This window comes from Miniopterus schreibersii (assembly GCF_964146895.1).
Source record: "Miniopterus schreibersii genome assembly, chromosome: 14".
NCBI classification, from domain to species: domain Eukaryota; kingdom Metazoa; phylum Chordata; class Mammalia; order Chiroptera; family Miniopteridae; genus Miniopterus; species Miniopterus schreibersii.
The window spans coordinates 41,018,283-41,041,852 of NC_138114.1; the positions used below are offsets into that span (position 1 = coordinate 41,018,283).

Sequence of the window (23,570 nt, forward strand, 5' to 3'; positions counted from 1 at the left end):
TTACATTTTTAAAGAGTTGTAAAAAGGAAAAAACCAAAGAATATGTGACAGAGACCCAATGTATGTAGCATGTAGAACCTAAAATATTTACTCTCTGGTCCTTTATGCAAAAAGTTTTCTCTACTCTGGAGTAATAGCTCTAAAAAAATATGTATCAGGATTACCTAGAGGGCTTGTTAAAACACATTGTATGGCCTCCTCCCCAGAATTTCTAATTATATGGGACTGGGGTAGAGCCTGAGAATTTATATTTCTGGTAATTTTCCAATGATGATTCTACGTACTACACTTAAAGGACCACTGCTTTTAAAGTGTACAATTTAGTAGTTTGTAGTATACTCAACAAAGTTGTATAATCATCGCATCGCTATCTAATTCCAGAACTTTTTCATTACCCCCAAAAGAAACTGCAAATTATCAGTCACTCCCCCCACCCCCAGCCCCTGTCCTTCACAATCCCTAATCTACTTTCCGTCTCTATAGCTTTGTCTATTCCAGACATTTCATATAAATGGAATCACATAGTATGTAGCCTTCTGCATCTGGCATCTTTCACTTAGCATAATGTTTTCAAAGTTCATACATGCTATAATGTGCAATTCAATTTTAGCTGATGTTTGAGTAGAAAAGTGTGTCTTTGAGCTAGTTTTCTTAGGATAAGAGATTTGGCTTCAGCTTTGCCCATTTCCAAAGACAAATAGGAAAAACCTTACAGAGCTCAGAAGCAGTTTGACACTGATGTTCTTTCAAAAATCAACAATCTTTCCCAGTTCCTTAAGCTTCCTGGCATTCCTCCTCTCGTCATAGACAATTACTCTTTGGAAATGTCTGGAGTATCTAGTGGCTACAGCTCAGAGGCCAATCTTTACTTATCTCCTAGGGAGCTTGATTATGGAGTGGATGAATTTCTAAGAAACTTGAGGTTGCCCAAAATGCTTGTCACCTTTTGCAGCACTTGGGAAAGCAGGATCAAGGTAGAGACAGAACTAAGGACATTTCTTATGCTGAAGTGAAACGGGTTTTCTTCACTCTTACCTGTTTCCCTCTTTGCCACCATTTAAGCCAAGAACAAACTCCCTGTGGGCTTAGCCCTGGGCCAGACTGTATAATGCTTTGGCAGGTTTTGGAGAGGAAATTGGCAGCTGCAGACAGCTGGCTTCTCTGTCATGGGCCTTCATTTCATTTTACTATCATCGATTACATTCATAGTTGGGTCCTGTACAGGATGTTGTAGGGATTTCTTAGGAAATAAATAAGGCCTGGTGTGCCAAATAAAAAGCTGCAAATTTAGTAGGAGTGGTCAGCCAGGCAGATACAGATTAGATACACTAGGGGGGAAGTGTTATGTGAATCCAGAAGAAGAAACAAGGGGGTGGGAACTAGGAGTTTATATGTGTAATGTGGAAATGAAGTTACGTGTACTACATAGCACAGCACCTTGAAGATCTCTTTAGTGTCCAGTGTGAGCAGAATGTGTGAAAAAATGTGTGGGTGGCAGGTGAGATAAGTATGCAGGAACCACAGTGAAAAGTCCAGACTATATATCCTATAGGTAGTTGAAGTATTTTAAGAGCGAAAGCCGTAAGACAATGTTTGGAGTTGTGTGTATTTGTGGATTGTGTGTTTTTTTTTGTGGTAGAGCACCCTTGTGGTGTGTGAAAGGAGACTATTTGTATTTAGCCAGAAGATGAGAACATGGATTAAAGCATTTGGGGTAGATTTCAGAGCTATTTTTGAAGTAGGGTCAGAATTTTGTCCATTTTGTCCCAGAAACTTTTGGTGACAAAGCACTGTGCCTCAGGTAAAGATACTGTCTCATAGGGAATTCAAGTTGACCTAAGCTACTGCTTGGGCAATTGGAGACCAGTAGAGGGACCCTGGTACTGGGGCTGCGCTTCAAGACATGATATCAAAAGATTTTTAGATTGCAGTTGTTTAATTCTTTAGGAGCTCCCGGTTAGCTTCTCTAAAAAATAACATTTGCCAACACCGCTTAGAATCATCAGACTCATCCTTTCTTTGCTAAACTGTGGAAATCTAGTACTTCCGCCACGGCTGTATTCTAGCTGGACTTTTCTATACCACACGTTTAAGGTGGCCCGTCCCCCGATCCAAGGTACTTCTTCCACTCGCCGCCTTTACACCGGCTCGCGGCGCTCAAGATGGCCCAGCTTCCTCCTACTTTTAATTGGCTGTATCCTTCTGGTTTTCCGTCTTCATGGGATGGAACTTCAGGGGAGGGCGGAACTTCGATTTGATCGACAGCCATTTAGACCAATGGGCGAAGGGCAGAGGCCAATGAAGCGCTGGGACTGGAGAACCTCCCCGGTGTTTGGGAGGGTGTTTTGGCTGGGTGGAGCAGAGCCGGAAGCGGAGGGGGAGAGTGAAACAGGAAAAGAAGGGAAGAAGGAAGAAGAGGAAAGAGGAGGAGAGGGAGGAGGAGGAGGGTGGTGGCGGCGCCGTGGCGGAGGAGCAGGAGCAGGAGGGGGATGGAGAGGAGAAGGCTCCTGGGTGGCATGGCGCTCCTGCTCCTCCAGGCGCTGCCCAGCCCCCTGTCAGCCGGGGCCGAACCCCCGCAGGTAAGGGGGAGGGGGCGTCCGGGCCAGGCTGTGGGCCTGGGAGTCGTCGAGGCCTGGCAGGAGGGGGCTGGAGACGACCTCGCTGCTAGCTGGAGGGGGCTGAGGGAGTGTTGTTGCCAAGAGTTGAGGGGTCCCGAGAGGGACCCCCAGGCCTGGCGTGGGCAGGATCTAAGGGGGCGTCGGTGTTTAGCTGAGGGACACCTGTTTTGGTTTCAGGGAGGTTGGCAGAGGCATGGTGCCAAGCGAGTGCGGGCCTTTGAGACGGCAGTTAGGTCAGGTGGGCTGGGGTGACTGTGACTGGAAAGTGGTGCCAGGCTGGGGCATGTGGGGCGCGTTCGTGTTCCCCGTGGAGCAAGTCTCCAAGGCAGCGGTGCCGCGTGTGCGGGTCAGGGTACGTGAGCTGCTGAGCTAGCCTGAGAGGGAGGAGGGGCGAAGAGGATATTTATTTCAAGCCGGACTGGGCCAAGTTCTGAGGACACCATTTTTAATAGTGTTTGAATTAAGTGGTTGGAGGAAGGACTCTTGGAAGGCAGGTGAGATGAAGTAGAGCTGGACCCCTCAGGAGGAGGCCACACTTGAGTTCTAATAAGCTTTTAAAAACTGTTAGGCTGGCCCGCCTGGGAGAGCCAGTCGCTGACGCTGATCTGGGACAGCCTAAGGCTTTTGAGCAAACGGTGGTGCTGATGCCAATACGGGCAGCAAATGGAGCACCCCAGCTTTTCTTGCTGGGTGGCTTGCTTTTTATCCATGCAGAGAAGCTGGCTTGTGTTGATTCCAGCTCTGGCTGGCATTTCGAAACCTTGATGGGAGTGGTACTCCTGGTGCCAAGTTGGGTGGGGTGTACTAGGGGTAATCACCCCTCCTTCCCTTGCATTTGGCAAGGCTTTTCCATTCTATTTTCTTCACTATCTGTTCCCTTCCCTGTCTTTTCAGAAAGATACACACACGGTGGCAGAGTCTATACAGCTTAGCGCTTGAACTTTGCGTGGTAATCAAGAGTAGAAGAGTCCCAGCAAAAATACTTATCTTTTCCCTAGGAAGTCATGGGCTGCCTGTTCACATACTGGATGCATCTTTGTTTTGTCCATTAGTATCCTTTATTTTAAAATTGAAATGAGATGGAATTCGCGTAACAAACTATTTAAAACCATTTAACCATTTTAAAGTGAAAAATTCAGTGGCATTTAGTATATTCACAATGTGTAACCACCACCTCTATCTAGTTTCGAAGATTTTCATCACTACAAAGTAAAACCCCCAACCCATTAAGCAATTCCTCCCTGTTTCCCCCTTCCCCCAGCCCCTTGCAACCGCCAGTCTGCTTTCTGTCTCTATGAATTTACCTATTCATAATATTTCATATAAATGGAATTCTGCAATGACCTTTGTGTCTGGCTTCTCTCCCTTAGCATAATGTTTTTGCTTTATGCTAATGTTTAGCGTAATGTTTGAGGTTCATCCATGTTGTAGCCTGTACCAGTATTTAATTCTTTTTTATGGCTGAATGATGCTCCACGGTATGGCTCTACCACAATTTGTTTATTCATTTATCTGTTGAAGTGTCCTGTTTCCCCCCCAGAATATATTTATATTAGAAATAACATGTGAAAGTAATAGAGCTCATTTTCTGGGCCAGTATATTCCCTTTTCTAGGTGTGAATTCTTCCGTTTTAGGCTTTGTTGGGGTTCTTTATTTTCCCAGTTAAAGTCAAACTAGCAGGAGAAATTATTATTATTTTGTCTATTAGAAAAGTTATAACCCTTTGGACTGGTAAAAGTAAGTATAAATGCTGACAGAACAAAACATAGAACAAACTGTTGCTTTTCCTTTGCATCTATTTCTGTACCTCTAAAGGCTGTTCCCCATTACCAATAAATAACATTGCTAGAGGGTTGGTTTAGGAATGTTGGAGCCTTTGGAGGTGGGCGCCCAGGGCCTGTGGACTGCTTTACCCTGTTGGAGAGGAGTGGTGGACCTCCTAGTCAATGGTGGGACACATCCATTTCTTTAGCAGGAGAAGGGACGGCAAGTGGAGGTTCCTTACATGTCATGCAAGCCTTGGGAGGTGGCTAGAAAATGTGGGAGGGGGTCTTCAGTGTCATGCCCTAATTGCAGTTTGTTGAGCACAGGCCATTTTCTTATCATTTCCCTGAAACTTCCAATACTTATTTTGGGGGATAGAGTGGCTTTTGTACTTTGTTCTATTTGGATGGATGCACTCACTAGCAGCTATTATGTGGTTACAGCTCATGCAGAGAAGGGAAGGTTTTTGTAATGAGTAGCCTCCCTCTTCCTGACCCCTCCCCCCATACATTCCCACCCCTACCTAATACCCCTGTCTCTTTCTGTCAGAGAATACTATATATCTGTAGTGAGATTTGTGTTTTGAATTTTAACCTTTGGAATGGAAGCTATTATATAATTATTAACTCTGAATCCACCGCAGTTTAGCCAATTTGATTTTTGGTTTGTTTTTTTGTTGTTGATTTTTGGCTTGTAGAAATCAGTAATGAAAAAAAAATTCAGAGACCATTTTGGCATAGGACCTACTTCAGGTACTCACTGTCCTTATTTCAACAAGTGACTTCCAGCTAACTCTGAATTGAAGAGAACTCTCTGTACTCATTCCTTGTTGAAATGGTATGGGTACCTCATTGTATTTCCCCCCTTGAAATTCCTCTGTCAAATACAACCTTTTTTTCATATGCATTTAATATCAGAAATACATGATATTAGGTGGCTTGCTTTCCCTCTTAATAACTCTGCCCTGGAACAGCTATTTCTTGCCATCCTGGCTCAGGAAAGTTCATTAGTTTAGCTCACTGCTATGATTAGGAACTTAGGCTTAACTCTCCTATAGGTCGCTGCAACTCGGTTATGAGTGTTTGAATCCATAAAGAAGAAAAAAGCAGTAAGGTCTCTAAATAGTAAGGCCTTGGCATTTGTCTCTTCCAGTTAAATTATAATTGAGATACATAGAGATTCTTTTTTCTATTTTTGGTTAGGCTTAACCAGAAAAGTCTGACTATATTATCTAAAATAAAGATTTAGTAAAAAAGTCTTTTTCCATGAAGTGACTCAACCAATGGCCTGGGCACAAATCTCTAGAGATGCAGTCATTACTTTTCCTCTGTCATGCTTAAAACTTTGAATTGGATGGAGACTCTCGTTCCTGCTGTTTTTTCCCATCTCTCAATAGTATACCATTGGCCCCCTAATCCCCTTCTTTACTCACCTCCATTGCCCCAGTTTTCAGTCCAGAAGCCCCTCTTTTTTAAAAATGGCATTTCAGTGCAATCACCAACATTCCTTGTAGAATAGTGGGCTAAAAGACTTCCAGATTAGAATCCTCTTTCCCTCATTTTCTTAGTCTGTTTTACACACCAAAGTGAGCAATTGTCGAAAATCAATACCTTGAGTTTCTGTAAATCCTTTAAGTAGAATTCAGCAAACATTTACTGAAATGTCTACTCTTTGCAGCAGGCTATTATTATTGTTAGGCATTGGGGAACCCTCAAATGAGTAACAGAATCCCTGTCCTCAAGGAGCTGGTGATCTTGTGGGAAAGACAGAGAACACACACAATGATTTGTAATCCAGAGGGATCAATGTTGTAATGCAAGTACAAACAAAGGCCAGTGGAAGCAACTGGTTCTGCTAGGGTCAGGGGAAGGTGGGGACTTAGGGAAGAGGCATTTATTTGGAAGGGCTCTAAAGGTTGATAAGGATAAGTAGAATTGTTTATGGGCCAGGAAGGGGTAAAGCACATTCCAGATGAAAGTGAAATGGAGGTGCATTTGAAGGATGTACTTAGTCTGTGGTTGAAGCTTCATATGTGGGTGTGAGGAGTGTGAAAGTATTGAGACTTGAAAAGGGGACTGTGGTTAGATGGCAAAGGAGGTCTTTTATTCATTCATTGATACAACACTGTCCAGTCGAATGTTCTGTAATGTTGGAAATTATCTATATTACACTGTTTTGGTAGCCGCTGTTTAGCCACATGTGGCTATTGAGTATTTGAAATGTGGCTAGGATGACCAAGGAACTGAATTTTGAATGTCATTTAGTTTTTTATATCAACGTTCTTGAGATATAATTAACATGCCAAAAGATTCACCTTTTTATTTTATTTTTTTAAATATATCTGTTGATTTCTGAGCGAGGAAGGGAGAGGGATAGAAACATCAGTGATGAGTGTCATTGATTGGCTGCCTTCTGCACACCCCCAACTGGGGATCGAGCCTGCAACCTGGGCTTGTGCCCTGACCGGGATTCGAACCGTGATCTCCTGGATCATAGGTTGATGCTCAACCGCTGAACCACGCTGGCTGGGCAAGATTCGCCCTTTTAAAGTGTATATAAAATGTCTTTTTAGTAAGTCACAGAGTTGTGTGACCATTACCACTATCTAATTTTAGAATGTTTTCAGTCACCCCATAAAGAAACCCCATAGCCATTAGTCTCTCCCCTTTTCACCTCTTCCTCCCCCAGGCACTGACCACCATTAATCTACTTTCTGTCTTGTGAATTTGCCTATTCTGGACATTCCATGTAAATGTAATCATACACTTATGTGGGTTTTTGTGACTGGCTTCTTTCACTTAGCATAATGTTTTTAAGATTCATCAATGTTGATCAGTATATCATCACATGTATCAGTATTTTATTCCTTTTTAAAAAAATTTATCTTTATTGTTGAAAGTATTACAGATGTCCCCTTTTTACCACCCCGCTCCCCCCACCCCAGTATTGTATTCCTTTTCATGGCTGATTAATTCAGTTGCATGAGTGTACCACATTTTATTTATCCATTCGTAAATTGATGGTCGTTTGGGCTGTTTCCACTTCTGGGTTATTATGAGTAATGCTGCCATGAACATGGGTGTACAAGTTTTTGTGTAGACATATGTTTTCATTTCTCCTGGGTGTATACCTAACAGTGGAATTGCTGGGGCATATGGTAACTGTATGTAGCCTTTTGAGGAACTGCCAGGCTTTTCCAAGGTGGTATGATATTCATTTTAATTTAAATGAAATAGCTACATGTGGCTACTGACTACATATTAGACAATGCAGATCTAATAGCTTTCCAGTGGGGGGATAGGGTATAGTCTAACACAGTGGTTAGGTCATGAGCTCTGGGGGCAGACCACCTGAATTCCAAACTTGACTCTTCTACTTACTATCCTTGAGTAAATTACTTAACCTCTTTGTGCCTTAGTTTCCCCATCTATATAATGGTAATAATAAATAAATAGATAAATAAATAAATAAACCTAATAGGTTTGTTGTGAGGTGAAAAGACGTAACATATGTAAGGCTCTTGGAATATATTTAATGGTTATTGAGTACAATAATTATCACTACTGTTAATATTGGTGTTCCTCAGAGGACATTGTGGTTGGTAACTAAGTGTCAACTCCCAAACTAAGTTTAGAAACTGAGATTTGAAAGTCACTTCCTTGATTCTCTTCTGCTGAGTTTAGGTTTGTCCTTGTGATCTTTTAGCTATGTAGGTAACTGTTCATGGTGAACCTCTGTGTTCAGAGTAGTGGTTCTCATTGGGGACAATTTTGCAGCTTCCAGAGGACATTTGTCAGTGTTTGGAAACATTTTCGGTTTGTTACAACTTGGGAGTGCTTCTGGAATCTAGTGAGTGAAGGCCAAGGATGCTAACTACCCTACAATGCTCAGGGTAGCCCCCCCCCCAACAAAGAATTGTCCCCAAATGAGTAGTGCCAAGGTAGAGAAACCCTGGTTTCTTTTCTTTTTAAATATGTCTTTATTGATTTCAGAGAGTGGAAGGGAGAAAGGGGGAGAGAGAGAAACATCAATGATGAGAGAGAGTCATTCATTGATCAGCTGCCTCCTGCATGCCCCCTCCTGGGGATCGAGCCCACAACCCAGGCATGTGCCCTGACCAGGAATCGAACCGTGATCTCCTGGATCATAGGTCGATGCTCAACCGCTGAGCCACTCTGGCTGGGCTGAAACCCTGGTTTCTTACCAGGTCCTGCTCATTTATCACAGGGGTTGAGTTCAGCCTTCCTATGAAGAGAACATAGCATTATGAAGTGTATGGAATGCCCTCTGACAACAAATTTTAGATGGGATAATTTAAAGCTTTAACATCGTGAATCTTGATTACTCTCAGATTTGTTGATGTATGTTACCAGTCAGCCCTGCTTTGTCAGCTGACATCAAACATTTTGAAAAAGCAACTTTTTTAAGTCTGTGGTTTAGTAAGAAAGGTGAGCCCTTCCTTAGTCATCCGATCTTGAACTTTCTTTTCCCTTGATTTGGTCTGCCCTTATGTTTTTATTTGAGAACATGTTTGTTTTCACCCCATTGAAGCTGATGGCCAGTTACTTTCTTTTCTCAGTGTCCTCCATTGTCCTATGACCAATATGAACTTAGTCATGTTCTTAGAACTTTTTCCTCTCCCCATTCCAAGTCTTGGCTCTACTCTCATTTTCAGCCTCATGGACGTTTGTTCTTACACACGCTTAGCCTGCAGAAACAATTAGGTAGGGCATGACGAGGGAAGCTGACTCTCCTGGACCTCGAGAAGATTGTGTCTAGAGGAGAGCCTTCTCTTCCAGGCCTCAGGATATATAGCTCGTTGTGGGTGTTGGGCACTAACCAGGAACACTTATGGATACTGTGGCTACTACCTTAGATGACTTTGGATTAAAAATTCCAACTGCCTTTTGAATTCTTGGTCATCCATATGCCCAAGAGGGCCTCTTTCTGCCTTAAGTTGTTAGGACTAACGCTTGAGGGGCCATCTTTTTTAGTTAATCTTCATCAGGAGATTATTTTTCCATTGTTTCTATTAGAGAGAATGGAAGGGAGAGAAAGAGAGGGAGAGAGAGAGAACATGGATGTGAGAGAGACACATCAATCAGTTACTGCCCATGTGCACCCCGACCTGGGCCAGGGATTGAGTCTGCAACCCAGGTATGTGCCCTTGACCTGGAATCGAACCCCAGACCCTTTGGTGCACAGGCTGATGCTCTAACCATTGAGCCATGCCGGCCAGGGCAGATGTAGGTTTATTTTTTACTCTGCAACCCCAGTTGTGGGCACTGCCAGGGCCACTCATCCAACTATAACTTCAGAGGCAGTAAGAGCAGCCCTGAGTGACAGGGATCAGTGATGGGGGGTTGTGGTGACCTGTCTACTCAGGGCATACAACAGACAGGCTGATGTTTGGCTGTGGGCACCTCTCTTTTGGACCATCCTTTGTGTTTCCACTAGGTGGAGCAAAGTCTGGCCAAAAAACTGCTTGCAATGTGGAAACACAAAGAAATACAAATAAGGAGAGGGGAAACATATCTCATCCTATTGAATTCTGCAGCTTGTTGTTACAATTCTGGGCTTTCCCATTGTGGGAATTAAAGTAGGTCATTCTCCCAAACTTGTAGATTGCCAGTCTTGCGTGGGCTGGGTTTTTGGGATGCTCTCACTCAACTACATTCCCGTGGCCTTGCTTTATTTACTTTTGGTTTTCTTCTTTCCATACTTTCTTCTGTGGGAAAACAGATGAGCTGTGTATGTATTTTCTGTTCCTGGTGCCATCATCACCCTTAGAGGGCCACAGCTGAGTTTTGATTCACGATTTTAGGTGTTTTAAAGGGTGTAATTTAAACTTGTTTTGGAAGAGGTAAAAATGAATGGAAGAGGTTGCAAGAATATTTGTGGCTGGGAAGGGTGGGCCCTACAGTAAGGTTATAAAAACATGTCTGTTTTGATTTTTAAATATCAAGCAAGACATCTTGTGTCGTAACACTGTTATTACACATTCTTGCAGATCAGAGGCGTGTGTTCATGGAGAAAATATTCATGTTTTTCATAATTCTACATGCTTTTTTGTTTGCCCTTCCTAAATTATCTTCCTCACCTAAACTTGGCAGTTTCACTTCAGTTGTATTAAAAACCATCTTACCGTAGAAACAACAAAAAACCTCACAGCTTGCCCGGCCGGGCGTGGCTCAGCAGTTGAGCATCAACCTAGGATCCAGGAGATCTCGGTTCAGTTCCCGATCAGGGCACATGCCAGGATTGCGGGCTCTATCCCCAGTTGGGGATGCACAGGAGGCAGCTGATCAGTGACGACTCATCATTGATGTTTCAACTCTCTCCCCCTCTCCCTTCCTCTCTCTTAAATCAATAAAGATCAACCCAAAAAACCTCACAGTTTCGTTTATTGATCAGATCTCAATGTTTTCCCTCTTAGTGGTTTATGTGGGTAAAAAAGTTAATGTTTGTTTTTTTTACACTGGAATGTTGGAGCATTGTAGCTCTTTAGGACTTGAATAATGTGAGAGTTGAATAGTGTGAGTTCATTCCATGTACTTCTTTTTTGTACCTTGGGACCTTTCTCTTTAAATATGCAAGTCCTCTTGCTCTGGCCAAGTGATTTGGTTGGTTGGAGCGTTGTCCTGTACACCAAAAGGTTGTGGGTTTGATTCCTTGTCAGGGAACAAACCTAGGTTGTGGGTTCAATCCTCGGTCGGGCATACGGGAGGCAACCAACTGATGTTTCTCTCTCACATCAATGTTTCTCTCCCTCTCTTCCATCCTCTCTCTAAAATAAAAAACAAACAAAACATATCCTTGCCAGGGGAGCGTGGCTCAGTGTTTGAGCTTTGACCTATGATCCAGGGGATCCCAGTTCAGTTCCCGGTCAGGGCACGTGCCTGGGTTGTGGGCTTGATCCCCAGTACGGGGCATGCAGGAGGAAGCCGATCAATGACTCTCTCATCATTGGTGCTTCTCTCTCTCTCCCCCTCTCCCTTCCTCTCTCTGAAATCAATAAAAACATATTTTAAATATATATATATACATATATATATATATATATATACACACACACATATATCTATATATAGATATATATCCTTGTGTGAGGATAAAAAATTTTTTAAAAATAAATATGCAAATCCTCTTGCTACATTTGCAGGGGGTGGGGGAAACAGAAAGCAGGCATCAGTTTGATTTAGTACAAGGTCCTCTATGGCTGGCTTTTCATTTTCCTTCCTTAGGCTTGATTGCTGCTCTTATTTGAGCTTTAAGGTGTCTTTTATCTCTTCATATCAGTTTTAATTACACAAAAACAACATATGCTCATAACAATGTTAAATTGTACAAAAATACAACAATGCTTAGAATAAAAGGTGAAAGTCTGGTGTGTATTTTTGGTGTTTTTTCTGCTTATGCTGTCAATTTATAGATGTACAGTGTGGGGAAAAAGTAGGTTTACAGTTGTGAGTACACAAAACGCAGTTTATTCTTATATTATTATTTATTAATTGTTGTATTACTTATTTGTATTACAACTGTAAACCTACTTTTGCCCCAACCTTTTTGTAAATTCACATATATACATGTATTTGTATATATGTGTGTATATATATAAATGTAAAATTGGTGATATGTGTAGGGTTCTTTATTTTCTTTCTTTTTTTTTTAAATGTCTTTATTGATTTCAGAGAGAGGAAGGGAGAGGGAGAGGGGGAGAGAGAGAGAGAGAGATAGAAACATCAATGATGAGAGAGTCGTCATCAATTGGCTGCCTCCTGCACGTCCCCAACTGGGGACCGAGCCCACATCCTGGGCATGTGCCCTGACCAGGAATCGAACCATGATCTGCTGGATCCTAGGTCGATGCTCAACTGCTGAGCCACGCCTGGCTGGGCTATTTTCTTTCATTTTTTAAACAAAAATGGGATAATTTATGTGCAGTATTTTACAACATGCACTTTTTTTTAACCTTAATGTATTGTAGACTTCCATATTGTGTTATATCTCAGATGTTTTTTTAAATTTCTGTATGTTATGCATTAGACCTTGACTTATTTAACCACTCCATTATAGATGAACATATGTTGTATCCAGGTTTTTGCGAGGTAAACATTGTTGTACTTAGTTCTTTCTGCAGTTGTGCTAGATTCCTAGGTGTGGCTTTGGAGGTTGTGGGGTCATAGGGTATGAAATTTGGGGTCAGAAGTGCCAAGTTACTCTCCACAGTGGTTCTGTCCGTTTACATTCCCATCACTAGGGTATGCAAGGGCTCAGTTCCCCAAAGAGTAAGCAACATTTCTTGACCATTTCTACTCCCTGCGCTTATTCTTGAAGGGGTGCCTTCTGATTCTTAACAGGAGCACCTGAGGAACATTTCACTTTTCTTCGTCAGAAGCCTATGTGCCTCTAATTTAATTTGATTAGCTTCCAGTCTCCTCCCTGTCTGCAAACCAGATGCTCCCTTTGCTGTGGAGAAGGATTCACCCAAGGACAATGAACCTGTAGCTGAAGAAGGGTAGAAATACCTGCCCAGGTGCTGAAAAAAGAGGTCTGTGGTCCCCTGGAAAATGTCAGGCAGGTGGCCTGGACCTGTTGCCCAATTGCTATGTACCACACAAGTCCAATTGCATGCCCAACCAACCATGTGTTCGTGGTCATCAGTCCAGGAGGAGGGACACTTGGAAGTTGCATTGCTGAGAGTACAGACTCTGGAGCCAGACTGCCCCCATATAATATTGAGCTAGTTTTCTCATCTGTACAATGGGATAATAGCACCCAGCTTATAGGGTTATTGTGAAGATAAATTGAGTTAATACTTACAATGCACTTAGAACAGTACCTGCCACATAGTAATTACTTGGTAAATGTTACCCTCCATTATTATTTTTATTACATTTGGGGAACCTTTAAGACTTCTTTATTTCCTGACTGACCCGAGATCTGTCCAGAGGAGGAATTTAAGAATATATTTTGGTTAACCCTTAGTTCAAAAGGCATGTGCATTACTTTCCATATCATCAGTGTTGGCAATCAGATGAGGTGTTTTTCCAGCAATTGTTTTCTAATAATAAAGAATGAAATTATAGTGCAGGTAAGTTGGAACATATACTGTTATTCTGATTTGTACATCATTGTCCTCTCGAGTGAAGAAAAGAGTGGAGACTTCCACCAGCAAGGAAGTGTGCTATTGTCTCAAGTGTGGAAGTTGTGGTTCGTCACCCTTCTGACCACAGTGCTAGACCACATGCAGGTCTGTCTGCTCTCGGAACACTGTGTACTGTATTGAGGTGAGGCGCTCTCTGGGGCTGCTTGACATCTGACCCCAGCTTCCATCTGAGGTGAAGATGGTTTCTGAGGCCATTTTTTTTTGTTGTTTTTGTAATAACAGCTTTATTCAGATGTAATTCACATACAATAAAAATCATCCTTTTAGAGTGCATAATTCAGTGGTTTTAGTAAGTGGAACCATACACCATGTGGTATTTTGTGACTGGCTTGTTTCACTTAGCATAATACTTTGTTTTTTTCAGAGAGAGTGGAAGGGGGGGTGAGAGAGAGAGAAACATCGATGTGAAAGAGACACATCTATTGGTTGTCTCCTGCACGCACCCCAGTTGGGGTTGGGGATTGAGCCTGCAACCAAGCTATATGCCCTTGGCTGGAATCAAACCCAGGACCCTTCAGTTTGTGGGCTGATGCTCTAACCACTGAGCTAAACTGGCCAGGGCTAGCATAATATTTTCAAGGTTCATCCATGTTGTAGCATGTGTCAGTATTTCGTGTTTTTTTTTACTGCTGGAGAAAGTTTATTGGGCAAGCAAAGGGAAAGTACACTCGAGAAATTGCAAGCGGGCGCTCAAAGGGCTGCTGTGTCAGTATTTCATTTCTTTTTATGGCCAATTAATATTCCACTGTATGGTTGTAACACATTTTGTTTATCTCAATCAATTAATGGACATTTGGACTGTTTTCATTCTCTTGGGCATATACCTGGAAGTAGAATTGCTAGGTCATATGGTCACTCTGTGTTTAACTTTTGAGGAACTGCCAGACTATTTTCCACAGCAGCTGTACCCATTTTACATCCCCACTAAAAATGTATGAAGATTTCAATTTCTCCACATCCTCTTTAGCACTTGTCTGTCTTTTGTATCATAACCAGCCTAGTCGGTGTGAAGTAGTATCTCACTCTGGTTTTAATTTGCATTTTCCTAATAACTAGTAATTGAACATCTTTTCATAATTTAAAAAAAAATAATGTATTAATTGATTTCAGAGAGAGGAACAGGTAGGGAGGGAGAAAGAAACATAAGTGATGAGAGAGAATCATCGATCTGCTGCCTCCTGCACGCTCCCTACTGGGGATTGAGTCTGCAACCTGGGCATGTGCCCTGACTGGGAATCAAACAGTGACCTCATGGTTCATGGGTCGATGCTCAACCACTGAGCCACACTGGCTGGGCTCTTTTCATATTCTTATCGGCCGTTTGTATGTCTTTGGAAAAATATCTGTTTGATTGTTGGCCTGTTTTAAAAGTCCCTTATCTGAAGGGGAAAGGGGTCATCACAGGAAACCACAGTGAATGACTGCCCAGGGGGAGATTTTCCTTTCAACCAGATTTAGGGCTCTGGCCATGCTACCAACTGTTCTCCTGACCCTAGACCAATTGCTTTACCTTTCTGAGCTTTCATTCTATCAGTATTGTCCAGAGACCTCTGGAGGCAGCCATATCGGTGATAAGAGGCGCCTGGAGTTAAAGAAGTCTGGGTTTCTTTTGGAGATTCAGAAGCCATGCTCTACAGTTTTAAGCCTCTGAAGAATCCTACAGTTAAACCTAACGAGTCCTTTGTCAGATAAATTATTTGCAAATATTTACTTCCATTGTATGTTGTTTTTTCACTTTCTTGGTAGTATCCTTTGAAGCATAACTTTTTTAAGTTGATGAAGTTTAGCTTATCTACTTTTTTCTTTTGTCACTTGAGCTTTTGGTGCTCCTTAGCTCTTTTAATAAAGATAAAGAGAATTAACCCATGTACCCATCACCGACCAGCTATTTATAGTCTTGGCCTGTTTTATCTATATTCACTTTCATTTCCATTCATCCCCAGTGAAATTATTTTAAAGCAAATCATAGACTTCACATCATTTCAACCATAAATAATTCTGTTTGAATCTCTAAGAAATAAAAGGATTCTGTTCCTCAAAGTAACCACCCTTCCATATCATACCCTAAAAAATGGACAATAATTCCTTGTTGTTATAGGATTGGATCTTGCACGGGACAATTTAAATTAGATCCTGGGGTAAAAATACTATTAGAAAATTCAGCCAATTATGACAGCTCTTCAGTTTTCGTAAGTAATTAAGCCTCACTAAGTATTCCACTACTTTAAAAAACGTTACCCCACAGCCCTGGCTGGGTGGCTCAGTTGGAGCATTGTCCCATACACCGAAAGGTTGAGGGTTCGAGTCCCGGGCATAGCACATACCTAGGTTGAGGCGCCTGCAGGAGGCAACTGATTGATGTTTTTCTCTCACATCGATGTTTCTCCCCCCTTTCCCTCTCTTTTTTTTTTTTTTTATCTCTCTCTTTCTATCCCCTTTCCTCTGTCTCTAAAAATTAATGGAAGTGCCCTGGCCAGTGTGGTGTAGTCAGTTGGGCGTCATCCCATACACCGAAATGTTGCAGGTTCAATTCCTGGTCAGGGCACATGCCTGGGTGCTGGCTCAGTCGCCGGTAGGGGGTGTGCAGGAGGCAGCTGATGGATGTTTTTCTCTCTCCCTTCCTCTCTAAAAATCAATAAAAAATATTTTTAAAAAAATCAATGGAGCCCGGCTGGGCATGGCTCAGTGGTTGAGCATCGACCTAGGATCCAGGCGATCGGGGTTCGATTCCCGGTGAGGGCACATGCCCGGGTTGCAGGCTAGGTAGCCAATCAATGACTCTCTCATCATTGATGTTTCTATCTCTCTCTCTCCCCCTCCTCTCCTCTCTCTGAAATCAATAAACATATGTTAAAAAAAAATCAATGGAAGCATATCCTCAGTTGAGGATTAAAAAAACAAAAAAGTTACTTCCGAACAATACCCTTCAAAAGTGCTTCTCCAACCACAGCTTTCTCTCTTTTTTTTTTTTTAACTTGAACAGGTCTGTTGGTGGAGTTTAATCATGGCAAACCCTTTTTTACACCCCTCAAAACTTTCTTTGTCATTGTTTGGCACACATTCATTTCTAACTTCTGCCCAGTATATAAAGTGAAAGATTAACTTACGACTTTTGCCCTCAATTTCTAGTGTAGGGAGAAATTTTGGAAAAACCCATCCCTTATCTGAGATTGCACAAATGTTCAGAGAGACCTGGGAAAATGAGGAGACCACATAAGTGTCTTTTTTTCTCTTTTAGCTGTCCAGGGGCATAAGCTGTGTGCTCCTATCCCATTTCTGGCTGACTGTGCCTGCCCTCAAGATAGAGTATTGGGAGTTCATGGCAGATTCACAAGGCTGGTGAGGGAGAAGTGGAATGTAGAATATGGAGGCTGAAAGACACTATAGAGAGAATGATGCTGTGAAAGAAAGTTTAGTAGGAAGAGAGTCTGTGCTATTTAAAATGTAGTAGATTTAGGGTTGAACAGGCTTAACCATGGGACTCTTCAGAGGTTTCACTGTAGAGCATATAACTGTACATCGTAAATCTCCAAAAGGGACCTTAGACTTCTTTGACCACATGGGCCTCTTATCGCAGAATTGCATGCCCCAGGGGAGTTTCTGGATAATGCTGATAGAAGTAATGAAGGCTCAGCCCAGCCAGCGTGGCTCAGCGGTTGAGCATCACCCTATGATCCAGGAGATCGTGTTTTGATTCCTGGTCAGGGCACATGCCCAGGTTTTGTGCTCCATCCCCAGTGGGGGGCATTGCTGGAGGCAGCCAATCAATGACTCATCATTGATGTTTGTATCTTTCTTCTTCTTCCTTCCTCTCTCTGAAATGAATAAAGATATATTTAAAAAGAAGTAATGAAGGCTCAGAGTACTAAAATATTGGCCCAGGGTCATGAGAATAGGTGGTCGCATGGCTAGAATGCCAGAGCCCTGACAGAATCTAGTTGAAAGGTAAATCTCCCCCTAGGCTGTTCCTCACTAGGGTTCCCTGGGAAGACCTCTGTCCCTTCTGTCAGAACCCTAGATCTTACTCCTGGGTCACTCATATTTTCAGACCTTCAGTAGACTCTGGCAAGGGGATAGTAATGACTTCCTAGCCCTGTCACCAGCTGATGTAAGGAACAACTAAAATGGATATGAAAATAGTTTATAAACCTTGAGTTCTCTGCAGGGAAGATGATTTATTTTGTTTCTCACTGGTTAGTGTCAACTTTTCAGCAATATTGAGCATCTTGAGCAAAGTGAAAGACTTTGGAACAATGGATAGAAGTGCAAAGATATTGGCACCTGCTAATTTTTTCTGGGGAGAAACAGTGGCTTGTGCCGACTTTCCTTCTTGCTCTGATGGGGCCTGTTTTCTCAAAGTCACTTCCAGTTTTTTTCCTCCTGAGCCATATGCCTATATAGTAGCATCTTTCTGCCCACTTCTGCTTCGCTCTAGTGATTTCTTCATGATTTGGACCCTGGGTCAAGGTGTTTTTAAAGTAGGTTTACTTACCGCTGCCATCCTGTGTTGCCTTACACTCTGTGCCCTGGGAGGGAGGGAGGGAGTACAGGTTCAGGTGTGGCCTCTGGTTGAGCATTAAATGACGAAAGGACTAGTAGTCCCTGCATCTGGCATGATCCCCTCTCCAGTTTCACCACCTTTAGTAGTTATTTTACTTGGGTGGTGGGCGTGTATTTTCCAGAAATTTTCCCACTTCCTACAACTTATGGGAGTGATAAACTGCCTGAATGTTTTCTTCTGGTGTTTTTCGCCATGAAATCTTAGAGCTGGAGTAGATTTGCTTACCACATAGCCTAAGGGGGGAGGAGGTAATATTTGATTTACATAAGATCCAGGAAATGAGGGAAGGCATGGAGCCCAGAGCTGTGTTTCCAACTATATCTAAGTTTCACAATCCTTTATGCAGAAAAGGCAACTTCCAGGTGTTGCTCATGGAGTTATCTGGTGAATGGGAGACAAAACTAGGAGCAGCTTCATCCCATTTGCCATAATTGAAAAACAAATGGTGGGGCTTTAGATTATGTTCCAGCTCTTCTTTGAAGAAAGGCCTTTTGCTTTTTTATTTTTATTTTTTTATTTTTGTTTAAAATATTACCTATGTCCCTTTTTCTCCCCAATGACCCACTCCTCCCTGTCCCACCCCCCTCCGCCTTTTGCTTTTGAGTGGCTTAAATATCTTAAAATCCTTAGCTGAGAAGTTAGAGACACACAGATAATGAGATCCACAGAGGGTTTCCCAGTTCTTGCATCAGACCTCATGAGCTTGTAGTAATATCCAGGTGCTCTCCTGATCTCTCAGCTGTTTATCAGGTTTCTATTGCCAGGAAAATATTATCCATACTAATGTTCGAGGGCTCAGCTATATTAACTTCATTTTTACAGTCTTCTCTTTAGTCATTAAGTCTGTTCATTTAACAATCTTTTCTTGAGGGCTTATTTTGTGCAAGGCATTGCTTAGTATTTTGAGGTACACAGAAGTGAAAGGTATGGATCTTGCCCTTAAATTGCTTGAACTTTAGAAGAGGAGATAAGTCTGAGAATAAATAACTTTACTGAGTTTATGAGCACAGAAAAGTTACGTGGATTTTCCTATAAAAGCACAACCAAGCCTTGGCCAGTGTGGCTCAGTGGTTAGAGTGTCACCCCGCACACCGAAGGGTCGTGGGGTGTACCTGGGTTGCATGCCTAAAACATCAATGGAAAAATCCTTGGGTGAGGATTAACCAAAAAAAACAAACACACAACCAAGATGGCCTCTCTCTGGACAATGTGAATGATTGCTCTTATGCCCTTAAACCCAGAGGGCCTGGAGCTGCTTCCAGGGACTCAGAGTTGAAGTCATTAATAAAATGACTTTCATGTTAGTCTTTTCTCTGTACCTGCCACCATTGCATTCACAGTCCCATCTAATGTGGACCACATCTCTCTTTGTTTTGCCCAAAGTTTAAATAAAAATAAAAGATGAAATCAGATTCAATGGAGACCTGGAAGACTAATTTTCTTAATGAACTTCTCTTTCCAAGTTACATCTGAGTGTGTATCATGTAGTTTGTGTGACCTGTGTCTCTCTTTTTGTTGTTATCCCGATCTTTGGTTTAAAGAACAGTTCCTTAGGAGACAGGAAATATGTCTGGGGACAGTCGTGAGCTTTGGCTTCCTAATTTTCATGTAATTCTTGGCTTCTTGCCAGTTTGGTTGAGATTGAACTGTTCCTAGAGCAGGAAAGATGAACCTTGCGTTTTGGTATGAAAGCAAACAAGGCTGCTGTGTTTGATAAAGCTGAATTTGCAGATCCAGAGACAGCCCATTAACCATCAATGATGGCCCGCTGTCAGTGGTGAGTTTCAGAGACCCCTGTACTCTCTGGAGAGGGCAGCAATGTCCATCCATGAAAGTAATAAATGTTGTGGAGTGATTGATTATCAGCACAAAAGGATTTTTTGTTAGGGGTCAGAGAAGCAAGAGGCAGAAACCTTAGGAAGCTGTTGTAAACTGGTTTCAGCTTCTGCTACTTTCATCTCTCTATTTAACTGAGGCTGTCCCACCCCCAGAGTGTAACAAAATCATCTCCAAGATTTATCATATTTTAGTAGTAAATATAATTAAATAAGCAAAAAGAGAGCCTAAGATACTTAGTCAACTAGAAATTCCTGTCCTTGATGTTTTGGGCTCTACTGTCATTATTAGAAAGAAAGAATTGTGCTAGTCACAGGTGCTGAGTAAAGACACACAGGTGTAGGGCCTCTGCATTCTGGCTCCAGCCAACCTTTGCTGCATCTTTACCTTTCTCGGATGCCCCATGTGTCCTTGTTTCCATGGTTTTGGCTGTGGTTGGCCCTTTCTAGTGCGTTCATATTCCCACCCAAACCCTACACATTATTTTAGTACCAATCTCTTAATAAAACTTTCTTTGTCCATTCTGTCTCGACAGCCTTCCTTGTTCGAGCCCTTCTTGGACTTACTGTCTTGACTCCCCCCTAACATTTTTATGAAGTGCCTGTGTTTGTTTCTGCGTCTGCTGTCTTTTCTCCCTCACTGGGTAATTAAATAAATAAATCCTCCACGGCAAGACTAATTCATCCAGTAGTCCATCCTTCTCATACTCATGGTATACGCTAGATGGCTGGATGTGGCTGTGACTATCAGGTCACAAAAGAGGAGGAAGTGACAATTATAATATCAAAATATTAACTCCATATGTGTTCAAAACATTTTGGAGCCAAATAGGCCTGGTTGAAATGCTGGTTCCACTGCCTACTAGGTGTGGGTCCTTGAATGACTTAACCTAACTTCACTAAAGCTCATGTTTTTCACCTGTTAAATGTCACTTATCAACATATGTTAGGTTCCTCTCTCTGAAGTATATCATTTGGTGTTTTAGCAAGTGATTACATACTGCATTTAAGAGCTGTATGCCCAGCCTTCTTTCTGGGAAGACTCAATAATTAGGAAAGCATTGCAGGTTTTTATGGAGACCGTGTAGAAGAAATAAGCCCCGTGACTTGTAGAGTTCCTTATCCTCAGAAACCAGGAGCGGTGTGTTTTCTTGCCAGGGCAGGCTTGCTACACGTCTGCCTTTGTTCAGCCCCAGGACACAGATAAGCTAGTATTCTTCGCTTCTGGCAGCTAATCGATCCTTAGTGTTTCTACTTGGTAAAGTTCTGAAAAAAATCTTTGTTCTGAGTTTGGAATTCTTTCCATGGAATTCCCCAGAATTATTACTTCATGATCCTTTTCCTGATGCTCAGCTCCACGTTCATGATGTGAAGGTGTTCTATCTGACTTTCACTGTGGCACTCACCTTGCTCTGGGGTTTGACTTAGTATCCACACCTGGTGGGGTTTTTTGGTCAGAACTCTAAAACATTTAAGTGTGCCTGTGCCTGAGAACAATAAAAAACGTCTCTTATCTTAGATGTTCTGTGTCTGCCTAGCAGTCTCTACTCAAAGCTCCTAGAAATAAAGTGGCCTTAGATCTGGAAATTATGTTTTATCCCAGAAGCCTGGAGGTTGCTGTCCTGTTCTGATAAAATTCTCTTTCTTCAAATTCCTTGACTTCAAAATTAAAATCCCCCTTCAGCCTCAGCCAGCCAGATGACCTGGGTGTGGGAACAGGTCACCCACCAGGTTACCTGAGATCCAAGGCATGGGAAGATCTTCCACTCCAGCTTGCTGCTTGTTTGGGGACCAGCTGTGTGCTGGGAACAGATGAGAACTTTAGGGCTTTCCCAGTCATTTACCTCACAGAACTCTAGCTGCAAAGTGGGTCAGAATGGAAGTTTTGGGACCCAAGGGCCCTGACTTCACACTCCGGAACACCACTGTCAGATCCAGTCTAAGTGGAATTCCTATAAACAGGGTTCTGGGCCACTCACCAGGGACAATGTTCAACTAACCGTCAATTCTGTTTTTTGTCTTATTAGTAACTTCTGATCTAATATCATTGCTAATATTATTGTAAAGGAAAGAGTCTTTAGAACAAGAGACTTCATTGAAATCCTTGCTCTCCTGCTACTAGCTTTGGGACCTTGGGCAAGGTCTCCACATGCCTCAGTTTCTGCAGCTGAACAATAGGGTTAATAGTACCTACGTTGTGGGGGTGTAGTGGCACTGTGAGCTGTTGGTTAAATGAAGTTCCTAGCACAGAGTCTGGCTGATTGTCAGTGCTGAACAAATAACTATCTTTCCCCACCTCCCTTTAGTCCCAGAACTAAAAATTATAAATACATAGGCTGCCTAGAAAAATGATGCCAAAAGATTCTTTAAAAAGAAAAAAAAAAATATATATATATATATATATATATATATATATATATATATATATATATCTTTATTGATTTCAGAGAGAGGAAGGGAAAGGGGGGGGGAGAGAGAGAGAGAGAGAGAGAAACATCAATGATGAGAGAGTTGTCATTGATCAGTTACCTCCTGCACGCCCCTGACTGGGGATCGAGCCCACAACCTGGCCATGTGCCCTGACCGGGAATTGAACTATGATCTCCTGGATCCTAGGTAGATGCTCAGTCACTGAGCTATGCTTGGCCAGGTGCCAAAAGATTCTTAAATCAACTACAGTGAAAGAATGAATGCCACTGGCCATGAACATATATGCTATTGCAGTGTGTCTTCTTAAATATGTTAATCAGAATACAAAGGGTTTTAGCATTACTGTTTTGGGGGATTCACTTAACTGGGAAGGAGGGGGGGGCTGATCAGCAGAAAGATGTCTCAGACACTGCTTGAGGCCATAAACAGTTGCTTAACTGCAGCATTTTGACAACATAATCCTGCTTAATTCTGGTTTAGTGTGATGCTTCCTTTTTTTTTAATTGGAGAATTGATCATTGAATTTAATTCTGCATTGTCAGGCAGATGACTACAATTATGTGATGAAGGATTTGACTTGCCTTTGGTCTGCTGTGTATGAGCCTGGATCACTTACAGAAAAGAACCCTTTTTTTCACACTGGCAGAAATTGCTAATGATCATCTTGCCTCTTAAATCCCAAAGCTGACTACTTGACTACTTTGTCACTACACTGTGGTAATATTTGCAGGGCATGGCAAAAAATGAAGTCACTTTCCTGACAATGCCTGCATTTGCCAATTCAGCCTCTTTTCCTCCTTACCACCCAAATCTCAGTGCTCAGTGAGGGTTGGTCAGCAAGGGGCTGGGGGAAGGAGAAGTAGATTATTGAAAAGCCATGGTCAGTAACTACTCTATTAGATGTGTGATATTGTGCTAAGTGTAATGCTTTGGGTTTAATGCTGCCTTGCATGCAGGAATGTATAATCTTATAAGAAGAAAAAGTAGAAAAATGCTGATTAGAAACACTATCTTGAGTAGTATCCATAAAGGATGATTCATTGGGGGGAAATCTGGAAGTCTGTGATGCAATTTTGATCATTTAGATTGAACTTCTACAAAATTATTTTTGGATTTCTAGTAATTTTGTTGCAATTCCACTTATTCAGAGATCACTGCTGATGAGTATTGTTTAGAAATGGGGAATGTTTCT

At 42.1% G+C, this 23,570-nt stretch overlaps 1 protein-coding gene across 1 annotated transcript in view; it reads left to right on the top strand.

Annotated features, from left to right (window-relative positions):
• Nucleotides 1–2,360: 2,360 nt before the first annotated feature.
• WBP1L (WW domain binding protein 1 like) overlaps nucleotides 2,361–23,570 on the top strand; it is a 57,148-nt gene continuing 35,938 nt past the window's right edge. Inside the window, exon 1 of the mRNA XM_081157920.1 lies at nucleotides 2,361–2,579. Coding sequence (XP_081014046.1) covers nucleotides 2,490–2,579 — 90 coding nt within the window. The 5' untranslated portion in view covers nucleotides 2,361–2,489. The remainder of the gene's footprint in view (nucleotides 2,580–23,570) is intronic.